Source organism: Nycticebus coucang, chromosome Y, assembly GCF_027406575.1.
Source record: "Nycticebus coucang isolate mNycCou1 chromosome Y, mNycCou1.pri, whole genome shotgun sequence".
Taxonomy (NCBI): Eukaryota; Metazoa; Chordata; class Mammalia; order Primates; family Lorisidae; genus Nycticebus; species Nycticebus coucang.
In genome coordinates, this window is record NC_069805.1 from 3,610,160 (window position 1) to 3,635,613 (window position 25,454).

Sequence of the window (25,454 nt, forward strand, 5' to 3'; positions counted from 1 at the left end):
AGCTGGCATCTAGAAAGCTGGGGTTGAAGTACAGACAACAGACAGGTACACAGAGAAGATATGCACAAGAGAATAAGCACACACGTACCAAGAAGGAAAAACAAGTAGGAATTGAAAGTATACGATAAGTCTCTGAACGACATGCCAACGCTGGGGTTTGGATGCCCACATCCTTCCCCTGGGTAGGCACATTGGCCCCGTCCTTTGCAATTACCCACTCCTGTGCTCCACAACACCCTCCTTTCAATCACCACACTGAACAGAATTGCAGCTTTGAGCAATTAAAAAAAAAAAAAAAACAGCTGTAAGAGGCTTAGATTGAAACCTGGGAGTTTGACAATTTGGCACAGCGATATTCTAGTCAATCTACACATGTCCTGGGAGGCTCCTACGGGGGAATGTGGGGAACCCTACTGAATAGCTGGGAATGGCTGAGAGGGAATTCAGAGTGGTGTGAAACCCAGGCCATCACCATTCAGGAAAACACACTGATTCAGCCCTGCTTCCTCCTCCATGATCCTGAACCTTTACTGGGCTTCCAGCATGTCATGTGGGTCTCTCAACTTTCCTTTCCTCTTACCTCAGGATAACCTTTGGTGGCCACTACACCCATTCCAGAGATTCAACTATTCCACTATAAGAGACACCAGACAAGCAAGCCTCCAGGCCATCCAAGACTCCACTTTCCCAGACACAAGACAAGAAGGCCTCCACACCCAATCCTAGGCTGTTCACCTGACCTCCTCTCTCTTCTTGGTCATGGTGCCTTCCTCCAGCAGGTAATAGTCCAGGGTATTGAGCCACGGATTCTTGATGATGATCTGGAATGAAAAGTAGGACACACTGTGCCCTGAAATAAGCCCACATCCCAGAATCCTACACTCACTAGTCACTCCTGGTGAAGACAGAATGGTTCCCACCTCAGCAATCCAGTTTGATCCTGGACAGTTATGGTTCGTTAACCAAATGATGAAACTCAGGACACTGGTGTCCTCCCTGATGCATCATCATCCCAGAACCACTGGATGCCAGAGGAACAAGATAGTCCTATCTCTTGGCTCCTGTTTCACCTCTCTTTTTTCAGACTGGCATAGAGGCTGCTCAGCTATTTACACTTTGAAAAAGTTTTGGTATCTTCACTGCCTGGGTAGAGCTCTTTGTAACAGGTGCCATGATCGCTGCCACTATGCTCTATAGAATGGTCAATATCTGCTTCTTCCAACTTTTCTTGGAAAAGTAAGTCCATTTTCCTGTCAGCAAGGGACAGGGCTTTCTAGGCCTTCTCCCAAAGTCATGAAGTCCAGTTAGCATCTCCGATATGGTGAGATCAAAAAGTTTCTATCAGAGACCTGGGAATGGTTATTTCCATTTCTACTGTCCACCGATATTAGGCACTAGCCTGCAGGACCTAATGGGATGCTCTAGGGTAAACCCTGGAGTCTGGAAGACCTCATGCATCTGAATGCTGTACCCAGGGGAGTGGAGAGGGCAGGCCAGAGGTTAGAGCAAGAATATACCCCATTGCTGGAGGCTTAGCCATTAGCCCTGCTCAGACCTCACAATGTCAACTGATGTTAGGCACAAACCTGACAAAGGGAAGGGTGTTTCTAATGCTACTGGCAGGCAGTAGAGGAGAAGGATTTGGCTGTGGCTGCAACACCCTCATACCTGACACAGCTTTAGGGGCATTGAGGATAGGAATAGCGCCTAACATGAATGTTGGGGAGGAGTACATAGATGAAGGGAGGTGACATGATGTGTGCCCATGGAGATATAGGTCTTGCACAGAGACTGGGAGAAAGCCCTAGGCCTGTGTTTGAAGTGCCCAAACCCAGCCCTGGCCGTATTAGCTGTCACATTTCCTCTTACTCAAGGACTTTTCGGGAAGTGGCTCCTGCTTGGGGTGGAAACCCCAATGCCCTCAGCACAGCAGGGGTAAATCTTGTGGCCACTGTGTCATCTGGTCCAGGCAGTCAGTCCTCTTCTGCTTACTCTACAGCACAGTAATTAATTATGAAGACCCTTTTCTGCACTACCCCCTTCCAGTCTCACACTTTGTATGGATGTCCATTCCTCCCTGAGTGACTCCTGACCAGCATGTTTCCAAGGGAGTCAGTCATCCCAAGTGCCACAATTTGGGTATCTTTATTTTGCAGAGGAGGCAGAGTGGAAGGCTTATGCCTGGCTGTCATCTGAGCAGAATGGGATACTCTCTGGCCCTAAGATCCTCATTCTCTGTAGAGAGTCCTACAGGGACCACTGCTGGCACACTGCTTCTCTCCCCACCACTGACTGCATGTGCAAGTCTGGACATAAGGCCGCAGATACACAAAGAAGCAACGGGACTCATGACTCAGTGGGGAACTGCCTCTTCCTGGCAGTTCTCCGTGGCACTATCACAAGAGGCAGAAAGCTAGGAGGCCCTTTTCCCTACTGACTGTCACTCTCCAATCCTGCCCTCAGGCACTTCTCACTTACACATCCAGAACTACAGCTACCTGGAAGTCATCCCTCGGGGCTTGGTGTGTGGAGGGTGGAGACAGTATGCATGCATTTCCCTCTAAAGGACACAAGAGCTTCCTTTCATTTACTGGGTTGTCCCCAGCCTTCTGATATACAGAGGGACACAGCAACACTTGGTAGAGTTTATTGCCACTCCACATTTAAGACATATCCTCTGTGAATTTTGCACCAGACATTGTTTTCTCCCTTCTCTTCCCCTGGTTGTGACAGAAATGTACTCTTCATTTCCTGCAGCAGCAGAGGCTTCTCAAATCTTCATTGCCAATATCTCCAAAGCTGTAGTTTAAACACAGACAGCAGACATACACACACATAAGATGTTATACACAAGCAAACAAACACACACAGGTCAAGACACAGAGGCAAATGTATTAATTGAGAGGATCATGAGTCTGTGAACAACATGCAAACTCTATGGTGTAGATGACCACATTCTTCCCTTGAGCATTCACACAATCCCATGCCATTTGCCACTCTTTAAAAACTAGGCTCCAGGACCCTTCACTTAGCACCCCCGTTTCCTGTTGGGACTCTGAACCATAGTGCATAAAAGGCATGAATTAGAGGTTTGAGCATTAACAGGAAAAATACAGAAGAGGCTTGGATTACAACCTAAGATATGGATGAGTAGACACAGCAAATTTGCAATAAATCTGTGTGCAGTAGACAGCTGTAAAGGATCTGTGGGAGAGTATGCAGGGAACCCCACTGAATGAGTGGGAAGAGGCTCAAAGTGGCCTGAAAGCCAGGAAATGACTATGGTGGGAAACACAGTACTCATGCAGCCTTACTTCCTCCTCAGTGTTCCTGGACTTCTAGTGGACTTGAACTTCCCAGCCCCATGACATGGGGGCTTTTTAGCTTTCCTTTCTCTTCTAACTACAAGGTGACCTGCAGTGACCACTAGACTAACTATAGAGCCTCATCTTCTCCACTGTGCCCCAGACTCCAGTCAAGCAGGCCTCTTTGCCCCCAAATGTGGGGTGCTCACCTGACCTCCTCTCTCTTCTCTGTCATGGCACATTCCTCCCCCCGATAGTAGTGTAGGGGATTAAGCCACAGGTCCTCAATGATGATCTGGAAGCAAAAATAGGATGGGTCATGCCCTGAAATAAGCCCATTTCCCAGAATCCTACAAAAGCATTCAGGTCACTACTAGTGATGAAAAGAGCTCCCACCTCAGCAATCTTGTTAGATCCTGGGCAGTTGTGGTTTGACAACCAGCTGATGAAGCTCAGGACACTGGTGTCCTGCCTTATGCTGGGCACTTCATTGTCATCATCCCAGAAGCACTGGATGGAAGAGGAACAAGATGCCTTGTATCCTGGAGGAGAGGCAATTAAGAAGGATTATGACCAGCCAGGGCACCCTCACTCCCCTCCCCCAATATCCAAGCAGCCATATCCCACCAGTGATAGTAAGGAGATAATCCTTGGTTATCACTTCATTCCTGAAGTAGGGGTTCAGATGGAAGAAAAACTTCATCCTCCAGCAGTGCCTGGGAATACTGACTTGCTCCACCTGCCAGGAACAATGGGGGCTGTCACAGAGAGGAAGAGAGATCTGTCCTGGGTATGCTGAGGGGGCAGATTGCTGGTGTTGGGAGACTTCTCTTTCACAGCTCTGCCCCTCAAATGCTACAACAACCACCCCTGCCCAGCCACATTCAGTGTCCAGGGCCTACCTCTAAACTTGTCATGTAGGCAAGCACATCTTCGTCTTGCTCTGTGATTATAGTCGATATCTGCGGGTGGTTCATTATCTGCCTCAGGTTAAGGAACTTTTCCTAGTTAGTAAAGGAGGAACTAGGCACTTTGCCATGCATCAGGTCTGGAAAGCATTGACAGTGAGGGAGTGTGGGGGGTGGGGGAGGCTTCGAGCCTCCATGGCTCACATGTGTACATCAGACTAACTTTTGTAAGACGTGGTCAGGACTAACCTTCCCTTGTGCCTGTAACTGATGCACTGAATTATGGAGGGCTTCCCTAGGCTTCCAAAAGCCAGATGGCCCATGGATGCTGCTGCTGGACCCACTCTGCTCATTTCAGGGTGGTCTCTGTCCCCTCCATTTTCTAGCTACTATGCTCCCTGCTTCCTCCAGTGGGTAGAGCTTCTCTTGAACCAAACACTGAGCCCTACAGGCTGCCTAGCTCTGCTTGGTGTTCCTAGAGACTCTTGGGCTGCAAAGGAGAGTACATATCCCTGCCTCTGGGATGTATGTCTGGGACAGCAGAAGCTTGTGAGACCAAAGGACACTGCAGAAAGCAAGTGTCTTCCAGAGGACAGCACCTTGCACAACCTAGGGCCAGGGTTGAACCACCTTGGGTGTAGGTGGCCAACGCCTACAACCAGGCACCACAGCCTTTATATCATCATTGGCTTGGCGTCCTCTCACTCATCTAAGGCCTTCTCCAGGAATCTTTCCTTCAAAGTTGTAATGCCTCAAAAGAGCTCCTTTTGCATCTGTCCTACTTTAGAGAGATAACCATTGTTCCCAATCCCCACCCCAGGCACATTCACTATCTGCAGGTCACTAAGATCTGTCCACACTGTCAGCAAGTGGCTGAAGAGGGCCCTAGTGTCACCCAACCCTGTTCCTGCTGTTTCTTCTGCCTTGGGCAGAGTCCTTTCCCCTCCCGTGTGCTGCCCTTTCCCTCTGTCCCCGGCCTTGCCAGTGCCAGCCCTCATGAAGGAACAGAAGTAAGGATACGGCTTTGGCCCAGAAGCCAGGGATGCTCTGGATGATGGCCCTTCTGCGCTCAAGATGTGCCTTCATCCTCTGCCCAAACTTGCGCTTCAGCCGAGCATAGTCCATGCTGCCTCGGGCACTCACTCTGGTCAACTCCAGCTGGACCTCTTCCAGAGCCTCCATAGCAGGCTGTGGTCTGGGGGCCAAGTGCCCCTCCACTGCCTGCCCGTTCCCCTCCTCCTCCTGGTTGTTGTCTTCACCTTCACGCTCATTTTCCTGGGCCAGCTGGGGCATCACCTGCCCCCCCTCTATGACCTCTTCTAGCTGGACCATTGGGATCACCTCGGCCATCACCAGCTCCGACTCCCCCACCGGGGACTTCGCGCCCTCTGGTTCTGCCTCGGTGAAAGTTTCTTGCTCAGACTGCTCCATCAACACGCTGGCTGCCACAGTGAGCCCACGAAACACCACCTGAAATTTCCAGAAATTCCCAGATGGCACCTCTGTAACCACTGTCCTCCTCGGCCCAATCCCCTGTCAGGCCCTGAGCCTCGCCCTCTGGAATGGCGTTTTCCTGACCTAAGACCTCTAAGGCTTCCTGAGGAGGCCTAGCACCACACGGCCCTGCCCCGCTCTCCATGCGGCCTTACCGTGAAGCTGGTTCCTCTTTGGGAAGAGCGTAAGGCAGCTCCAAGCGCCGGGATTGCAGACTCCTCCCAACAGACACAACGCCCGAAACTCCACACTTTACCTGACCAGAACACACGCCAGCTCTGGCTTCGCCTGCTAGGAAGACAGTTGGGGTTGGGGGCGGTGAGACTCTTACGCATGCGCACACTGAGCTCTGTGATGCCTGGCGTTGCAATTGGCTAGAGAGCACTAAAGCCACGCCCGGACCTCCCCTTTAGAGCACCTAAGCCAATAGATGAATGGCTGAGTGCACAAACCCTGTGGATTCGTCCAATGGCAGCACAGAAGGAGGCAGTGAGGCCTAGTCCGACACCTGCGTAAGTCCTCCTGGCCTGCAGGTGGTGCTGCCACATGCTGTTTGTCCTTGGGGAACGTTAAAAGTACATATCTGCTCCTGTACTCTCTGATCTCATCCCTGAGAAAGTTGCCCCGAGGAGCTGCAGGGAACGCAAGAAAGCGATTCATGGCTCTGCTCCTGTGGCTCAAGTGGCTAAGGCGCTAGCCACATACACCTGAGCTGGCGGGTTCGAATCCAGCCAGACCGCCAAACAATAATGACGGCTGCAACCAAAAGATAGCCGGGCGTTGTAGCAGGCGCCTGTGGTCCCAGCTGCTTGGGAGGCTGAGGCAAGAGAATCGCTTGAGCCCAGGAGTTGACGATTGCTGTGTGCTGTGATGCTACGGCATCACAAAAAAAAAGAAAGAAAGAAAGCGGTTCATGACATAAAGGAGCAAAGCCACCAGCACACTCTTTCACAGCAGGAGCACATGAACCTAAGAATTGCCTCCCCACTCACAGGGTTTCCTGAGGTCTTTGATAGACAAGATGACTAGGCTTCACAGCCAGCAGCGATGCAAGGTCTGACTCAGGGCCAGGAACAGGCAGTGACTATGTCAAAGTTGCCAGTCAAAAAAGCCTCACATCCGGGCACCCAGCAGAATTCCTGATGTCTGCTATGCACAGCTCTGTGCAGCCAAATCCCAGCAGGAGGAACCAGGAAGGTGGAGATGATTTTCAATAAAACATGGGTTCTGATTCTTCTGTAGCTGTGGTTTCACAACCCCCTAGGTCTGTCTCGGAAAAAAAAAAGGAGATCCTTTTCAATAAGAGAAATACATACTACAGCTTCTGTTAGGTGTGTGCCATTAAAAATAGCTGCATCCCTATATCTATACTCATAGGGATGAGACTAGGTTATGGGTATTCGCAGGGTTTATCTTGGACATCTTGGCGATCCAGTTTATCCCAGTCATTTGTATGAATCCAAAGCTTTGCACACAAGAGACTCCATTCTGTAGAGACTAGAGGAGGCACATGAGGGAGATAGGAAAAGGTCTGTGACCATGCCAAGTGTCAGTCAGGCAGGCTGGAGTTGAGTGAGTGGGTCAGAAGCAGAGGCAAAGATTATTAAGGACAAGAAAATAAGAAAAATGAGGAGGGTGGCAGAGAGAGGAAGGAAAAGGGAAAAAGAGAGGCAAATAGTAGCAGGAGAGACAGCTTCTTCCAGCAGGCTAAATGGACATACTTAACGTAGTTAGCTTTGAAACCTAGTGGCCATTAGAAACTGTGGACATCTTGGCTCCACATAGGAGCCTTCAGAGGGTAATGGTCTGCAGCACAGGTAGGAAGAGTTTCATTTACCCAGAGTGCCTCTAGTAATGGCAGGGTGTCTGTCTGCATGGATACCTTACACAAAAAGATAGACCCATGTCCCTCTGTCGTGAAAACAGGAGAGGCCTTGAGCAGAGGGGACGTGTGCAACCATGTGCTGAATCATTTTAACTAACATTTCAGGTGACTAGTTCGGAGCAAATGCAAAGGAGGTGCGGAGCAGATTTCAGTGTTAAGGTTGTGGGAAAGGTCAACATATCCATATATTACCCATGGGGGGGATACACACTTCCTCCTCCAACACCCTTAGAAAGAAGGCACATTCGAAAGGCAGGACAATCCCACTGGAATTTCAGAGTGATCTCAATTTGGTGTAGGATATTTTGGTTCTTCTGGTGTATACTTGTCAGACCCATGTATCAGGCATGTCCTTCATGCCCCCGTCACCTGTGTAGCCTCCTCTTTCCTCCCCCAGCAAAAGAAGCTACTGAGAACAGTTGCACTTAGGAAAGTTTTGGTAGCCACAGTGCATGGCTGGATCTCTGATGTATCCTGTGTTGGAGGCTTTGTGTGGCTGAAGGAAGCCTTCTAGACCCACTGCAGCTGTAGATTTTATTTCTATATTATTTTCCACAAGTTGAAAAGTGGAGCCTTCCCTTGACAGGAAGAGCAGTGATACAAGACCCTGTCAGTGAATGCAGGAAGCTTAAGTTAGAAGCTCTCCTTGGCCTAGTTACCCAATGTATCCTCCTTTCTGCTTTCCACCTGTTACTGGGGACAGAGTAACACCACAAGGTATACACACATGACACTCTCTTGCCTCCCAGGCCCTTCCCCTCCTGGAATAGAACACTGGGAGGGACCTGGAGTATCTAATCCCAGCTTTCTCCTTATGAAGCCATTCACAATCATTGGACCCCACCCTAAGATCCCCTGTACTGCTAGTCTATCATGACCCCTTTTCTTCCTCATCAAGCCCTCTGGCCATCTCCCACTCAATCCTGGAACAGAATATTGCCAACTGGCTGGGTCAATAAATGGCAGGATGTGTTGAGGAAAGTGCAGCCTTGCAGTCACAGGAAACCACAGGTTGTTTGAAATGGTGAGACATTCAAGTAAATGTCCACTTGTCTCCTGAGCATTCATAAGAACAGAAATGTTAAGGATGTGTCTCTTTTAAGGAGAACCCCTGCTCCCTCCTCTAGGACCATCAGTGCTGATTCCTAAACCAGGACCCATGCTCCCTGGAATAGTGAATATCTTCCTCCTTACAGAGTTCCTAAAACAGCAACTCCATTTTTCTGTCAGGGACAAAGAGGGCTACTAGCTTACCGATGCACAACCTACCAACTCTGAGTGATAGCTTGCAATGCTGAGATCAAACATTTGCCTCAGTGTGCCTGGGGGGATGGCACCATAAATTTGGGTTGACAGAAACAGTGACAGAACTATAGAAGATAATACAAGACAAGAACACTGATTCAGACAGGGGCATGTAGACTGAATATTGTCCTAGACTTGGACTGAAACTTGAGGAAATAGTGGGAGGAGACAGAGTGAGAGTAGAGGAAGGGAGGACTGTCATATAGACAGTTCGTTATGTGGTAAGAGGAGACACACAGAGAGGGGTGTGGGAATAGAGCCAATAGAAAATGAGCTGTGTGGTGAAGAGAGAGACAATAGAAAGAGGGCTGAGAAGAAATCAGGACAAAAACACAGATTTTCCTTTGCAGAAGAACGAGACACACAGAGACAAGGCTGTGGTGGGAGGGAGGGACACAGAGAGAGCACTGTGGGGGATGAGGGAGCAACAGAGAGAGCTCTTTAGGGGAAAGTGAGACAGGCAAGATGATGAAAAGAAAGAAACAGACAGGGGGGACTGTGAAGGGAAACAAGGACACAGAAGGTGGTGTTGTACTGAGACAGACAAACAGAAATCATTCTCGGGTAAAGAGAAAGACACAGAGGGTTCCTTGTAAGGGACACATAGGACTTGGCAGAAAGAGACCAACTAAAAACAGGGCCATCAGTGGAGAGAGGCACAAGTAGAGACACATTAGTGAACGAGACCTTTCAATCAGAAGACAGACTGCACTCCAGCTCATATCTAACTGTGGCTTTGGTGCCTGTGCACTTTGTCTCGGGTGGGTCATAGGGACAAGCAGTAAGATTCTGACCAGGTAGATTCAGGCTTTTCTGAGTGGGACTTGTCATCACTTCAGAGGAACATGTTCTGGCAGTCCATCCTTTTGGCCAGTGGGGTGTGCCACTCTACTGCTCATGGTAATCAGATAGAAGACTCTGCTCATACCTCTTTCTGTTGTGTGGCTGCCTTCAGAGATCCTAGAACTAATCCCTGGGCACAGGAAGAGGAATCCCACAGAAAGTGGCAATGGGATACTTTTAAGGGCTTCTGGGCCAGATCGAAGATTGCTATCTCTTCTTCTATCAGAGTGCTGGAAATGACATTTTTTTTCTCAGTGTCCACCAATACTGGGCACTTGTCTGTGGAACCTTTAGGGACCCTATAAGGCAGAAGTTCTCAACCTGTGGGTTGCAACCTCTTTGGACTGTAATAAAGGTTCATGGCTTTGGGCAAGTTGAAAACCACTGCTATAAGGTAAACTGAGCAGTCTGGAAGACCTCATCCATCAGGATGATGTGCCTGGGGCAGAGGAGTGGTCAGGGCCAGAGGTTAGAGCAGGAACACACTGCCTTGCTGGCAGCTCAGCCATCAGCCCTGCTCAGATCTCACAATGTGCCTTTTAACCTCATGTCCAAGCCTGACAAAGGGGAGGGCATTTCTAATGCTACTTCTTTGACAAGAAGGATCCAGCATGTGGCTGTGACACCCTTAACCTTCACATAGCAATGGAGTCACTGAGGATAGGAACAGGAGTTAACAAGTGTGGTGGGAAGGTGGACACAAGTTACAGAAGTGGAAGGTGGCATAATGTGTGCCCACAGAGATGCTCATCTTACACAGAGACTGGGAGAAGTCCTAGGGCCAATGTTAGAAGTTTCCACCTCCAGCTCTCACAGTGTTAAGACCTCACATTGTTCCATGCTCAAGGTGTTTTCAGGAAGTGGCACCCGATCAAGGTCGAAGGCCCAAGCCCTCAGCCCACTGGGGGTAAATATTGTGGCTGCTGTGTCACAAATTTGACTGTGAATCTGGGCCAGGGAGTCCTCTTCTCTTTACACTGCATGCAGCACAGTAAATATAAAGACCCTTTTCTGCACTAGCCCCCTTACTTCTTCTATCCCACACTACTTGTGGATGTCTGCTGTTCCTTGAGTGAGTTGATCAGAATGTCCACATGGGAGTTAGTCATTCCAGATCCCAGAATATGGCAGTTTTATACTGCATAGGAGGCCGGGTGGAAGGTCTATGCCTGGCTACCTGTCACCTGGGCAGAATGGCATGCTGAGCCTGGGATCCTCATCCTCGGAAGACGTTCTCACAGGGCCCACCACTGGCATGTGCCTCCTAACCCGGTCCCTCTCTCGCCACCTCTGCTTGTGGTCATGTGCATGTCTAGACATAAGCCTACAGATACACAAGGAGGCATGGGGATTCATGCCCAGGGAGCTAACCGACTCTTACCTGCAGGTCTCCTTGGCACTATCTCCAGACTCAGAAAGTCAGGGAGCCATTTTCTTCACTCACCCTGTCATGCTTCAATCATACAAACAGACACATCACACTTGCACTTCTAGAAAAAAGCTACGGGGAATCTTGGCCTCAATGCATGGTGTGTGGAATGTGGAGGAAGGGTGAATGGACACCTCCCCAAAGGAATAAGTTCCCATGATATTCTAAGGTTCACATTTGTGTTTTCTTCTGTCCTATCAGCCCTGTGAGAGATCCCACACTCTATTCCCACCCAGACAATGAGGGGTTGCCAGCCATGCATGATGTGTCGCTAGGCCATTGACTCCAACCTTGCCACTTGCAAAGTCTGTGGAGGGCCAGCTCTCTGGGCTTTATCTTTGCCTCACTTACCCACCCTGCTGATGTTAGGCAGAATGTCAGCTGCCCTGCCCACTATGCTCTGGTCATTCCTAGGGCCTCCTCTTCCAGGCCCACATTCTGTGTTACATAGGTAGATGAATTCAAAAGTCCTAGATTCTTTCATCCCTTCACTGGGTTATCCCCAACACTCCCATGCACACAGGGACACAGCAACACTTGGTAGAGTTTATTGCTACTCCACATATAGGACCTATCCTCTGTTCATTCTGTACATACATCTTTTGCTCCCTTCTATAACCTAGAAGTGAGAAATAGACACAAGAAAAACATAAGACAAGAGAAGTTATACACAAGAGAATAAACACACAAATTCCACAACACAGAAGAACACGTATACATTGAGAGGATACTGTGAGTCTCTGAATGACATGCAAACCCTGGGGTGTGGAGGCCCACATTCTTCCCCTGGGCAGGCACATTGTCCCTTGACATTTACTTGTCCTTTGCAATCACTGATCCAGTGCTCTCCAATGCCCTCATTTCTTATCAGGACACTGGCCAGTGTTGGAGCTTTCAGCATTGAGAAAAAAAAGCCAGAAGAATGTTGGATCGAAAGCTGGGAATTTTACAAGTGGGCACAGCAATTCTGCAGTCAATCTACATACGTCCTGGGAGGCTTGGATAGGTGGATTCAGGGAGCCCCACTGAATGGCTGGGAATAGCAGGGAGGGAACTCAGGGTGGCTTGAAACCCAGGGCATGACCATTCAGGGAAACACACTGATTCAGCCCTGCTTCCTCCTCAGTGATCCTGAACCTGTATTGGGCTTGAGCTTCCAGCATGACATGTGGAAGACATTCTAACATTTGCTAGAATGTTATTGAGCATTTTTGTGTTGGTGCTTATTAAATAATATTGGTCTGTAGTTTTTCTTTCTTGATTTCCTTGTTTTGGTATCAGAAAACTTCTATGCTGTTTGCTTCATAGAACATGTTGGAGATGCTTTCTTCCTTGAAGTAAGTTCTGCAATATAGGTATGAACTCCTCTTTGAAGGTTTGCTAGAATTCTATTATAAAACTGTCTTACCCAGAACTTGTCTTTTTTTGGATTATTTATAATTGTTATTGCAATTTTGGTGTCATCCAGATTTAATGTAATCTCCATCAATGTACCAATGCCCTACTACCAATAGCAGTTTGGAAAATAGAAAAATAATAATACTGTGTTTCTTTCAGAATGAGGAAAAAATGAATAGCCGATACAATTCTAAGAAATAAAAATAAATCTGAAGACATCATAATAGCGTACTTTAGCTTATATTAGAAGTCTACAGAGATCAAAATAGTGTGGGACTGGCACAAAAATATAGATTATGGGACAGAATAGAAACCCAGAGTTGAAACAAGAAGGATATTACCATCCGATCTTCAATAAAGCAAACAAAAGCATACATGTAGGACAAGGACCCCTCTATAATAAATAATGTTGGGAGAACGGTTAGCTACATTGGACCTGAAATTGGACCTTCACCTCTCATTACTTAGAAAAATTGACTCTAACTGGATAAAAAATTTAAATTTAAGATAGAAAATTTTAAAAATTCTATAAGAAAGTGTGGGAAAAACATTTGACAATATCTGAGAAAAGATTTTATTTTATTATATTATTTTTAGAAAAATTTCTCTATTTATAATTCTATCTTTCCCTTAGGCCTTTTTAAAATTAATTATTAAATCATAGCTGTGTTCATTAATGCAATCATGGGGCACCATACATTGGTTTTATATACCATTTGACATATTTTCATCACATTGGTTAACGTAGCCTTCCAGGCATTTTCTTAGTTATTGTGTTAAGACATTTATATTCTACATTTAGTAAGTTTCACATGTACCCTTGTAAGATGCACTATAGGTATGGTCCCACCAATTACCCTCCCATTCTCCCCCCTCCCATCCCTTTTCCCTTTCCCCATATTCTTAGGTTATAGGGGGGTTATAGCTTTCATATGAAAGCTATAAATTAGTTTCATAGTAGGGCGGAGTACATTGGATAATTTTTCTTCCATTCTTGAAATACTTTACTAAGAAGAATATGTTACAGCTCCATCCATGTAAATATGAAAGAGGTAAAGTCTCCATCTTTCTTTAAGGCTGCATAATATTCCATGGTATACATATACCACAATTTGTTAATCCATTCGTGAATCAATGGGCACTTGGGCTTTTTCCATGACTTAGCAATTAAGAATTGGGCTGAAATAAACATTCTAGTGCAAATATCTTTGTTATAATGTGATTTTTGGTCTTCTGGATATATGCCTAGTAGAGAAATTTCAGCATCAAATGGCAGGTCTATTTTTAGGCCCCTAAGTAATCTTCAAACATCTTTCTAAAAGAAATGCAGTGTAGAAGTATTCCCTTTTCTCCACATCCACGCCGACATCTCTGGTCTTGGGATTTTGTGATATGGGCTAATCTTACTGGAGTTAGATGATATCTCAAAGTAGTTTTGATTTGCATTTCTCTGATGATTAAGGATGATGAGCATTTTTTATGAAGAAAACCCAGTTCACAATTACAGCAACACCAAAAATAGGGTTTTCTTCATAAAATCTTTTCTCAGACCAGTATTGTCAAGAGTGTAAGTGCATCCTTTAAAATATGAAAAGGTCATGAAGAAGTAACTAGGAAACAGTTATTATGAAGATAAAGAGTATTTATTGAAGGAATATCTAGAAAAATCTTATACAGAATAAAGCATTTTTTTTCTCTATGGCTGCAGTTGTTTTTTTCACAATGTGATCTGATTAGTCGTATTATATATACTGGGCTACAAATGACTGTGATACAAACATCATTATCGAAGAAAATGGCAGTGCTACTGGCTGCTTACGGAGACTAGAGGACTTGGGAGGTGCTACCCAAGGAGTGTGGGCTTGGTTTAGAGGATGTTGTGCTTTTGCAGAAGTTGCTAAGATCCAAGGGAAGTGTGGGCTCACTATGGTAGCTAGGGTTTTGATACTGGTAAAGCCTATCTGTCTCCAACTTCCATTGCCAGATATCAGTTTGCACATAACGGCACTTCCTGGAATCACTGGGTCCTGTGAATTCAAAGGTTCAATTTAGATTTCAATCACTACCCCCACTTTTTATTTAATCCTCAGTTTAAAAAATGAGTAGTGAAGAAAGTATTCAGAAGAGAGTGATACATCTAATCAAAGGTGAATAAGGAAATCATTTTATCACCAAATATATTCTACTCACAAATAGCACTATACCACTAGAAATAAAATCATTTTCCATTAAACCATAAGTATATAATTTTATTTAGGGAAATAAAAAAGATCAAATTTGTGGTGAATCCTAAGGAGCATGCAGTATAATCAGTAGACAGAGAATTATATAAAATGTCTAATTTATTGGAAAAGCACTGAACTAGTATTCATTGTGAAGAGAGGATATATTCACGTGAGATTAAAAGAGCTTAACATCATTTTTAGAAAGTTTGTTCTGGAATTTTTTTTAAGGCAAGAAAGCAGTGATTCACTTTCTTATATTTAGAAATGAGTACTCTACCTTTGTGTGTGTGTGTGTGTGGTTTTTGGCCGAGGCTGGGTCTGAACCCACCACCTCTGGCATATGGGACTGGTGCCCTATCCCTTTGAGCCACAGGCACCGCCCCCTACTCTACCTTTTTAATACAGATAAAGTTATAGTTTATGACATTGAGAAAGGCAAAAAACAAAAGTGAGCTACTTACCATGTCTGCATCAGAGCCTTTGGCCCGAGTAATGAAGCAAACAATAGAACTGCCTATATCAGGATAGAGATGGGCACAGCTTGAAGCTCCTATCACGTGCATCTGTAACATTTCTGGATTCTCATCTGTCTCTCCTAGAAAGGCAGATAGAATATAAAGATCCTCAGGAACAGAGTTTATAATGAAATGCCAGTATTGAGATAAGACCAGAATCTGCATCATCACTTAAAATTGTACCTCTAACTTACTAAGCTAATAACTTCCGTTTATGTTCTCATCATGACAATTAGCATTTTGCCTCACAGATTTATCTAATTAATTAACTTATTAAGCCCATTTTAGATATGTTTAATCACATTTTAAATGCCACTATTCACAATAAAAAATATATATAATTTGATTTGTAAATTCCAAATTCTGAGTGAAATCCAGCTTCAATGGGGGGAGAAAAATCTCTTTTTTATTCCCTTTGTTCCAAAGTTAGCAAAGATTTGCAAAGCAAGTAACCTCTTTCTCTACAAAGAGATCTAACATCTTTTGGAGTCATCATCAAGACCATTTTATTAAACAAACAAAATATCTTGGAGTAAATCTTTGATTTGTATAAACAAAACTCATCGTTAGTAATATAGGCAAATGTAATTAAAGTTCTTCTATGAACTTTACTTTTAAAAATACTAACCTTATTATTACAGACCCACTCACTTAATTAGAAAAATAATAACGAACCTGGTTTAAGAATCCGTGGCCCAGAAAGCCAGCATTCTGAGCTATTCAGATTCTTCAGATGTCCCAAAGGTGCTAAGAGTTGAATAGGAGTTTGGGCCTCTTTAAGGAGCAACAATGCTAGGTCATTTCTTGCTGTCCCACTCACCAACCGGAATCTCTCATGCAGTAGAATGGCAGACACCTTAACAACTCTTAGAGGTGCCCCAGGGTGCCTCAGGCCTAGTATCACAGCTGTGTCTTCAGGATTCCTATTTTTATAGGTAGAGATTAATTTGATTCAATAGAAAACCCAAGCTTTTAAAAAAGGTCTTTCCAATATATACCCTTAGTCACAGTACATAAAGTTTCCAGTTTACCTCCTAGGAAATCAGAATACTATGAATAAAGTCAGTGTCCATAGGCAATGGGATTACAGAGTAATTAACTAACAAGGGTACTAATCAACAAAGCATAGACATTATCTTTTTTAGCCAGAAACAAAGATTCATAAGAGAGATGGTTCATGTACTATAGAAGAGAATTTACCCAAAGCAGGTTCACCAAAATAATTTGGGGACAATAAATTCTAGGATATTTGACAAGCCAGAACACAGAACTTACATGTTTCTGACACAGTGGGCAGCCGTGAGAACCCAAGAACTGCTAATTATGGAACCACTACAGATTTGACTTCCACAGCTGATGATCATAGCCTGCCAAGGCATGGCATAACGCAGAGAGATCCGATCTGCTAAAGCTGATGTGAAAATAAAACAGAAAGTATAAGCAAATATAGTATAATTGTCATACTTACACCATTTTAAAAAGTTTAAAATCTCCATCTCTGTGAAGTAGGTCAGTATTATTAAATATGACTTGCAAACATACACCACTGTATCTTTTATGCTTACATTATTTCCTTGAGAAGAATGTTCCTCTTATTTTCTTTTCAGGTTCACAGTTTCTTTACAGCCTGATTTAAATTCTGTTTAGTCGAAATACTGGGATCCATTTCAGCTTTTTCCCCCACTGAAACTCTTATGCTAGTTAGAAATTAATGTGTTTATGTAATAAAAAGTAATTTGGCTAACAATATTTAGAAATAAAGGTAAAACACCTGTCTTAACTGGAGTTGTTTTAACTCACAAAACTTAAAATCTTATGAGATATCAAATATTTTAAATAGGAAATTCAGTTTTGAAACTCCAGAAATATTTCATTTAAAAGGTAAATGAGATGAAAGCTATGTTGATTAGTATGATTTAAGCATGCCAATTTGTAGAAATAATCAACACGTTGAAAATGGCATAAATGTATTTATGATCTACGTACAAAAGACTTAATTTAAAAAAAAAGAAAAAAAAAGAATCCCTTACATATTGAGTGGAAGAAATGCTGGTTTAACATATGTACCAAATGATGAAGATAACTATTTTCTAAAAGGAATAAGAAAATATAAGACTATGATAGAAGCATGATTAGAATTTTCTATGTAGTTAGTCATCTTTGAGTGAAACTTTGAAGGATGTGAGCAAAGAATTGATGTTTTAAAAGCATCATGCTTTTATGAGAGACCTGATAAAGATCTTTAATTAAGTAAAAATGTAATACACAAGATGAAAATAGATCCCTAGTCTTATCATGAAATGGTTTTTGGTGATAATGTGATAGGTTTCGTAAGATTCAAGGATAATAGGAAAATGATAATCACAAGATAATAGAATTGGGTACATAAGTACCTACAAAAATCATTATCGACTATCACCAAAAATATTTTTAATTTAAACTTATTTAATACATATGAAAGGCATTGTGTTGTAGTGTTATAAAAATAAGATGATTGAGTGTTAGTTTAACCTTTAAAAGCAAAAGAGGTCTGGTGTCAGAGTAAGCAAATAAAATAACTATGATAATCATATTATCTATATCATATGGCAATAAGAAAGTAAAATAAGTATGAAATGACTCTGTAAGCCATGAAGTAAACGATTCCTGTTACCTGGTGGGTATAAAACCCATGCATTATTCAAGAAAAGAGCTTTCTCTCTCCCTTCATCCCTCTTTTCTATTCCTTGTCTTCTATTCTTTTCCTTCTCATATCCCCCTTCCCTTACTACCATTGTCTTGAGCCTTACTCTGGGGCTGTGGTAGAGAGATGAAGTGTGGCCGAACAGAAGCAGGAGTGGCTGCAAAAGCTGAGGTATTCGTAGAGGTAGATACTGAAAGGGAGATGGAAGTAGAGGTAGTCATGGGCCCATGCTGGGACCAGGGTGCATGACTGGGCCTTGTAACTCCTTGGAGCCAGAGAAGGAAAGGGCTCACTTGGCTGAAGACGTAGGGCTTTGTGCAACGTTCATCAAAATGACTCAAGATTCCCACCTGCACCCATGTGTCCTTTTGCTGTAGATGGCACACCAGCGGTGCACCCAAGTCACCCTGAAAGAAACAAACGAAAAGATATAAAGTACTATTTTGAAGGAGGCTCAGAAGTAACTTTTGGTGTTCAATTATCACTCCCTGATCTTATCACCTTACAGCCAGCCTCCCCCATAGCTTTCTTGGCTTCCACACAGAAAGTGAATTCATTCAGGTTGGGCCAAAATTGAGCACAAGTGCTGACTTGAAGGATACTTAAGTGTCTTTTTTGAAGAATTCCAGGACTTCCTGATGGAAAACAGAGAAGGAGGATTTATTTTAGTTTTAACATATTTTAAAGGGAGAAATATGCCTAAAGTGAGATATAATGACAAATATTCTGTTACTCACAAAAGATATTACACTATTTATTTATTTATTTATTTATTTATTTTTATTAAACCATAGCTGTGTACATTAGTATGTTCGTGGGGCACCATACACTTGGTTCACAGATCGTTCGACACATTTTCATCACATTAGTTAACATAGCTTTTGTAGCATTTTCTTAGTTATTTTGCTAAGACCTTTACATTCCACATTTACTAGGATTCACATATACCCTTGTAAGAAGCACGGCAGGTGTAATCCCATTAATCTCCCTCCTTCCCCCTCCCTCCCCTCCCTTTCCCTTTTCTCCCTGTTCTTAGGTTGTAACTGGGTTATAGCTTTCATGTGAAGGTCCTACATTAGTTTCATAGTAAGGGTGAGTACATTGGGTACTTTTTCTTCCATTCTTGAGACACTTTACTAAGAAGAATATGTTCCAGCTCCATTCATGTAAACATGAAAGAGGTAAAGTCTCCATCTTTCTTTAAGGCTGCATAATATTCCATGGTGTACATATACCACAATTTATTAATCCATTCGTGGATTAATAAAAAGCACTTGGGCTTTTTCCATGACTTAGCAATTATGAATAGGGCTGCAATAAATATTCACTCTTTTCAAATATGTCAATCTATCTCATCTAGCCCCTTATTTATTACTTACCTCTCATAAGAGACCAACTAGGTAGCCAGCAATCATACAGCTGTATATTTCTCTTTTGTTCCACACTCTGCTCCAGGCATATAGGAAGGACAAGGGGCTGAAAATGTAGTGGCTGCTTAAGGAAGATCAACCCAGGTCCTAGAGGTCCCTTGGGGCCTAGATAAGGCATTGCACGGTGAATGGCTACAGTCTGAGCTTGGGTAGCATCCTGAAGATCAATAAGCCCCACTTGGACCAGGGCCAGGGCTTCTGAGTTTTTTCTGGAAGGAAAATTTATCAATCATTTTATTACTTTCACATTTAAATTTGAAAAAGAACTCTGGTGATAACATAAATCAATGAAGTCCAGGTGAACTTGTTCCCTGTGCATGCCTTATGAGGCATGGCATGCCTGGACATCTTCAGAAATGAGAAGGTGTTACAATGCAATAGATAACCTTGTCATAAATTCATAACTATTTATAATTATTGTATGTATTAATATTTATATTTCTAGTACAGATTGTGAAAGTTATGAGTTGAAAAGTCTCAAATGTGTGAGACTTTGTATGGTTATTTCTCCTTGAATCTTGTTTTCTTCATCTATATTAATAGCTTTTCTTCATAGAATGTTAAAAATAAGTTAAATAATGTATTCAAGACAAACTTTTGAGGTAGATTTTATTTTAAATATGAAAATATTGATTTTTAATATAGAAGATATCTGACATCATGAAAGATAAAATTGTATGATTATGATTTTAACTCAGCATACTTTCCACCAAAGGTTTTATATACATACATAGACACATACATAGACATATACATAGACATATATGTACACATATATTTTATAAATGTACTGTACCCTGAAATTATCCCTAAAAATAGGCAAATATTAATTTGAAGATACATTAGAAACAAAAAATAAGGAAAATAGAAAATAGAAAAAGTCTAGAAATATTTCTTATCCATGGAATTGGGATATGCTTTATCTTTAACTAAAAAATAAAATAGAAGTGATTATTGCAAGTAAAGAAAAAGTATGAAATTTGATTACAGTGGGTAAGGAATAATACATACCTTTTTAAGAAAGATACTTCTTAATAATCTCAAAGTTTTCATTGCTTGGTAACAATAGCCTAATCATGAAATCACTTACTCAGACTTACATGAAATTGGCACATCTAGCTGTGGTAAGGATCCACTGCTCATTCAGTATAGAGCCAGCACAGAAATGGGAGAAAGACAGTTGCACAGAAACCATCCAAGGGAATTCACCCATTTCTGCCTCCCAACAGTTGGGACAGTGGGGGACAAGACCAGGACGTAATCCACACTCTGCAGAAAGAATATGCATGTGGGACAGAGTGAAGTTAGTATCATTTTCTAACTAATAATAATCTATTCAACTAATAATCTATCTTTAGACTATTTTTAGATTAGAAAAATGTTTATACATTAAGTAGCTTCAATTTTAGGGAAGTACTTATAAGTATGTTATTAATCCTAAAACTTAGGTATATTAGTAAAGGCTATCTGCACAATTTCCATTGCAATGATAATTTCAAGTATGTCTATTCATTCTTCAAGTGATATAATAAACCATTTCTAAGCAATTTGAGTGTTTTAGAACACATTTCTTTAAAATGAATTGTGCTAATTAACTTACTGCATACCTTTTCTCAATATTAAACATCTGTTAACATTATACTATTTATTAACCTCTCTTATTACAGAAAATGACCTTTATTTTAAAAATCTGAGAACATGGGGGCAGTGCCTGTGAGCCAAAGGAGTAGGGCACCAGGCCCATATGCCGGAGGTGGCGGGTTCAAACCTAGCCCTGTCAAAAAAAAAATTAAAATAAAAATCTGAGAACTTGGTATCTAATCTTAGAGATTTTAATTTTAGAATCCAACAAGAACTCAGTCCCAAATATAATGACTCTATTTATGACTAAACTTGCCTGTGGTTTCATGAGAAATAACAGCTGTCTTGAAGAGCCAGAAAGCCTGGAGACTCTCTTTCCAGATCACACCTAGGTGACACTCAGCCAGTGAAACGTTGAGTTCTGAATGCCTGAGAGTTGATTGTTCAGGTTCATGCTTAGACTTTGGTGCAGGCTGAGATACAGACATTTGAGGAGATTGCTTTGTTGGAAGTGTGGTTGATGCAGCATGCAAGGATGAAATAGTATGAGAAACAATGGTCTTTTCTGTAAGTTTTGAGGAAGAGAGTTCCTGACGAGGACTGTCAAAAGAGGCTAAAGGTAGGGGTATAGAAGAGAAGGCTACAGGAGAGAAAATGGAACAAGATGGGAAAATGCAGGATGAAGGGAATGTGCAAGAAAAGACTGAACAAGAAGGTAGCGATGTACATGGAGATGAGAGAAAGCAAGAAATAAGAAAAGAAAAGGATGAAGAAAGAGAGACAAGAGAGGCAGACAGAATATGCTTGTTTTCTTTTGTCTTGACAATTTGTAATTTCTTGCCATAATTCTCATAATCAACACTTTTAGGAAGCCAAGTGCTTGTAAGCTGGTTTGGTTGGAGAGAATTGATTTTATCTTGAGTTTGTGCAGCAGCTATCTCAAGTGACAAAGTTATAAAATTCTGATCTGGGGAAGGAATAGTGTTTACTAATGAAACAGGTACATGTTTAGAGCTGAAACGGCTCCTTAATGAGGTTTCTCCATCAGATTCAACTTCAGGAGGAGTAAATGATGCAATTATATCAGCTTTAAAATGGGTTACTGGTCTTAGTATTTCTGTTTCATGCTGGATCCAGGCTCCAACATTGTCAGGTTTAGAAATAGCAAAGGATGCAATAATTGCAGCTTCAGGCTGAGTCCAGGGTCTATTTACTTGGGTTATAGGCAGAGCCCAGGATATAAGTGTTCTTCCTTCAAAGGAAGTCAAGGGTTTGACTACCTGAGATACCACCTGGGACCAGGATCTGGCAATAAAAGTTTCAAATTTGGTAGATAGTCTGACTGCTTGGGTTTTAGACTGGATCCAATGATGAACTAAACCAACTTCAGGCTGGATCCAAGGACTAGACATTTGAGATTCTGAATAAGTCCATTGTATGCCTTTATTCATTTGAATGTGGAACCAAGGTTTGTCAGTTTTCAACTTGATCCAGGGTCTGACTACTTGTGCTTCAGCATAAGGTGATGGTTGATTTGTAGCAACTCTTGGCTGAGCCACTGGCTGAACTTTACCAACTTCAATCTGGGTCCAGAGTCTAACTGATTCAGTGTTCGACTGAATCCAGGGTCTAGCTATATCACTTTGTGTCTGTAACCAACGTGTGACTGTATTCACTTCAGTCAAATTTGGGGGTTTTATTACTTGTCTTACAGTTTGGGTCCACGTTTGGATTGTTTTTCTTTCAGGTTGGTTCCAGGGTCTAACTGAATTCATTTGCGTCTGCAACCAGTATTCTATTACTTTATCTGCTCCAGGATGGGTCCAAAGATTAATTTCAGAGTGAGTCCAAGGTATGATTGTAGTCATTTCATGCTGAGGCCAAGGGTTGGTTATACCAATTCCAGGCTGGGTCCAGGAATGTGTCATTTGAGATTCAAATTGGGATTGAAACCAAATCCCATCATTTTGAGTTGGAGACCAAAGTATGATTGTATCATCTTCAGACCAGGTTCTAATTGCTTGAGATTCAAGATGAATCCATGATTTTATTTTATCCATTTCAGAATGGGTCCTGAGACTATCTGTATTCATTTTAGCATGAATCCAGGGGTGTGAAACACCACCTTCAGACTGGTCCCACAGTCTGATTGTTTTAGTTTCAGGTTGGGTCCAGGGGTGGATTAATTGTTGTTCTAGCTGGATCCACGTAGTGACTGTTTTAGATTCAAGTTGACTCCTTTGTCTTACTATATCACTTTTAGTCTGGAACCAAGGCTGAAGAATATTAATGTCAGGCATGGTCAGGTGTTTTCCTGTTGGCATTTCAGCCTGGGTTAGTTGTATGACTGTATTAGAAAAAGACTGAGTCCATGGCCTGTCTTTTTGAGATTCAGTCCTGGTCAAAATAGTATCAGTTTTATTTTGGGTCCAAGGGTTGACTATATCTGCTTCAGTTGGGGTCCACAGTTTTACTTTATTTGCTTCATAAACAGTCCAAGGTCTCATTGTGTCTACTTCTGATTGGTCCCAGTGGTAAAATACCGTAGTTTGAGTCTGGATCCATGAAACAACATCAGAAGTTTTATGTTGGGTCAAAGACTTGATTTTATCATCCCCAAATGTAATAAAGCTATTGAGGGTTTGCGATTCTGGCTGAATCCAAGATCTTATTCTTTTTGTCTGAGTTTTAAACCAAGCTCTGCTAATAAAAGCTTTGTACTCAGGCCAGTTTATGGCTTCTTGTTGTACAGAGAATATCCAGGACATGAGTGTTCCAAGTTCAGGCAATGTCCATGTATTGATGTTTTCAATTTCAGGATGTGTCACCAGAAGAGACACTTGATTTTCAGTTAGAATCAAGGATTGGGTAGTATCAGTTTGAGGTTGCAATGAAATTCTAAGTATATTAGCTTCAGGCATTGTCCAGGATTTCTTAGAATCAGTGTTAAACATTGTCCAAAATGTGTTCATATAAGTTTCACTCTGTATATAGGAATTTACAGTAGAGTCAGTTGGTTTCCAAAATGTGACTGTGGAAGTTTCAGTCCCTGTCCAGGTGTTTACTGCTAGAGAGTCATCCTGGGTCCAAAGTGTGATTGTATAATCTGGATTCTCTGTCTTTAGTTTCACCACTTGATATTCAGACTGTGTACATGGGGTAACTGATGTGGGTTGTTTTGGGGTATTTTTGGTTGAAAGTACAGCCTGAGGGCTTGGCAGCACTATGGATGCTACAGTCTGTGTCCATGGATTTACTGCTGATGATTCTTCATGGGTCCATGATATAAGACTGTCAAATATAGGCTGTGTCCATGTGATTACTTCTGGAGACTCTAATTGCATCCACAGTGTCACTGTATCATATATAGGATCTGTAGGGGTAATAATTTCTGGAGATTCATCCTGGGTCCTCAATGTGACTGTATCAGATACAGGCTGAGTCCAGGTATTTATTAGTGGATATTCATCTTGAGTCAAATATACAGGTGTGGAAGCTTCAGCGTCTGTCCAGGTATTTACTGGTAAAGATTCAGTGTTACTCCATTCTGTTATTGTATCATTTTCAGTCTGCGAAAAGGAATTTAATAATGGAGATAAAATCTGTGTACACAGTGTGACTTTATCAGCTCTAGGCTGGGTCCAGGGATTTAGTGATAAGGATTCAGAATTGGCCCATGGTATGACTACTTTGCCAGCCTTAGCCTGTATCCAAGGATTTGGGGCTGAAGATTCAAACTCTGTCCAGAAATTCACTGTTGAAAATTCAGACTGTGTCTTTGGATGAACTGATAAAAATTCAGCCTGGTTCCAAGTATTTATTGGTAGATATTCACTCATAGTCCACAGTGTGACTTTTTCAGGTAGAGGCAGTATCCAGGGATTTACTAGTGGAGATTCTGTCTGTGTCCATGGTATGAATGTATCAGTTACAGTCTCTATCTTGGAGGCTAATGTAGATACAGCCTGGTGCCACAGTGTAGCTTTATCAGTCTCTGGAGGTGCCCAAAATTTTACTTCTGAAAATTCACTTAGCACCCATAGTGTGACTGCTTCAGAAACTGCCTGTCTCAAATCATTTGCTTCCAGAGATTTCGCCAGGATCCATGGTGCAACTGTTTCAGAAACTACCTCTCTCCAATCATTTACTTCTATAGATTTCACTCGGGTCCATGGTATGACTCTTTCAGAAATTGCCTGTCTCCAATCATTTACTTCTAAAGATTTCACCCGGGTCCATGGTATGACTCTTTCAGAAACTGCCTGTCTCAAATCATTTACTTCCAGAGATTTCACCAGGATCCATGGTGCAACTGTTTCAGAAACTACCTCTCTCCAATCATTTACTTCTACAGATTTCACTCGGGTCCATGGTATGACTCTTTCAGAAATTGCCTGTCTCCAATCATTTACTTCTAAAGATTTTACCCGGGTCCATGGTATGACTCTTTCAG

General features: G+C 42.5%; 1 protein-coding gene across 1 annotated transcript in view; it reads right to left on the reverse strand.

The window, feature by feature from the left end:
- Positions 1-731: 731 nt before the first annotated feature.
- Positions 732-25,454, reverse strand: part of LOC128578966 (uncharacterized) — a 48,205-nt gene continuing 23,482 nt past the window's right edge. Inside the window, exons 3-21 of the mRNA XM_053581302.1 lie at positions 24,424-25,065; positions 21,318-24,306; positions 20,521-20,689; positions 19,370-19,629; positions 18,492-18,625; positions 18,097-18,397; positions 16,583-16,718; positions 15,983-16,230; positions 15,254-15,387; positions 14,320-14,594; positions 10,918-11,064; positions 9,826-10,039; positions 5,234-5,683; positions 4,208-4,309; positions 3,933-4,044; positions 3,702-3,847; positions 3,515-3,600; positions 1,114-1,250; positions 732-850 (exon numbers count right to left, since the gene is read on the reverse strand). Of these exons, the coding sequence (XP_053437277.1) occupies positions 732-850; positions 1,114-1,250; positions 3,515-3,600; positions 3,702-3,847; positions 3,933-4,044; positions 4,208-4,309; positions 5,234-5,683; positions 9,826-10,039; positions 10,918-11,064; positions 14,320-14,594; positions 15,254-15,387; positions 15,983-16,230; positions 16,583-16,718; positions 18,097-18,397; positions 18,492-18,625; positions 19,370-19,629; positions 20,521-20,689; positions 21,318-24,306; positions 24,424-25,065 (6,801 nt within the window). The remainder of the gene's footprint in view (positions 851-1,113; positions 1,251-3,514; positions 3,601-3,701; positions 3,848-3,932; positions 4,045-4,207; positions 4,310-5,233; positions 5,684-9,825; positions 10,040-10,917; positions 11,065-14,319; positions 14,595-15,253; positions 15,388-15,982; positions 16,231-16,582; positions 16,719-18,096; positions 18,398-18,491; positions 18,626-19,369; positions 19,630-20,520; positions 20,690-21,317; positions 24,307-24,423; positions 25,066-25,454) is intronic.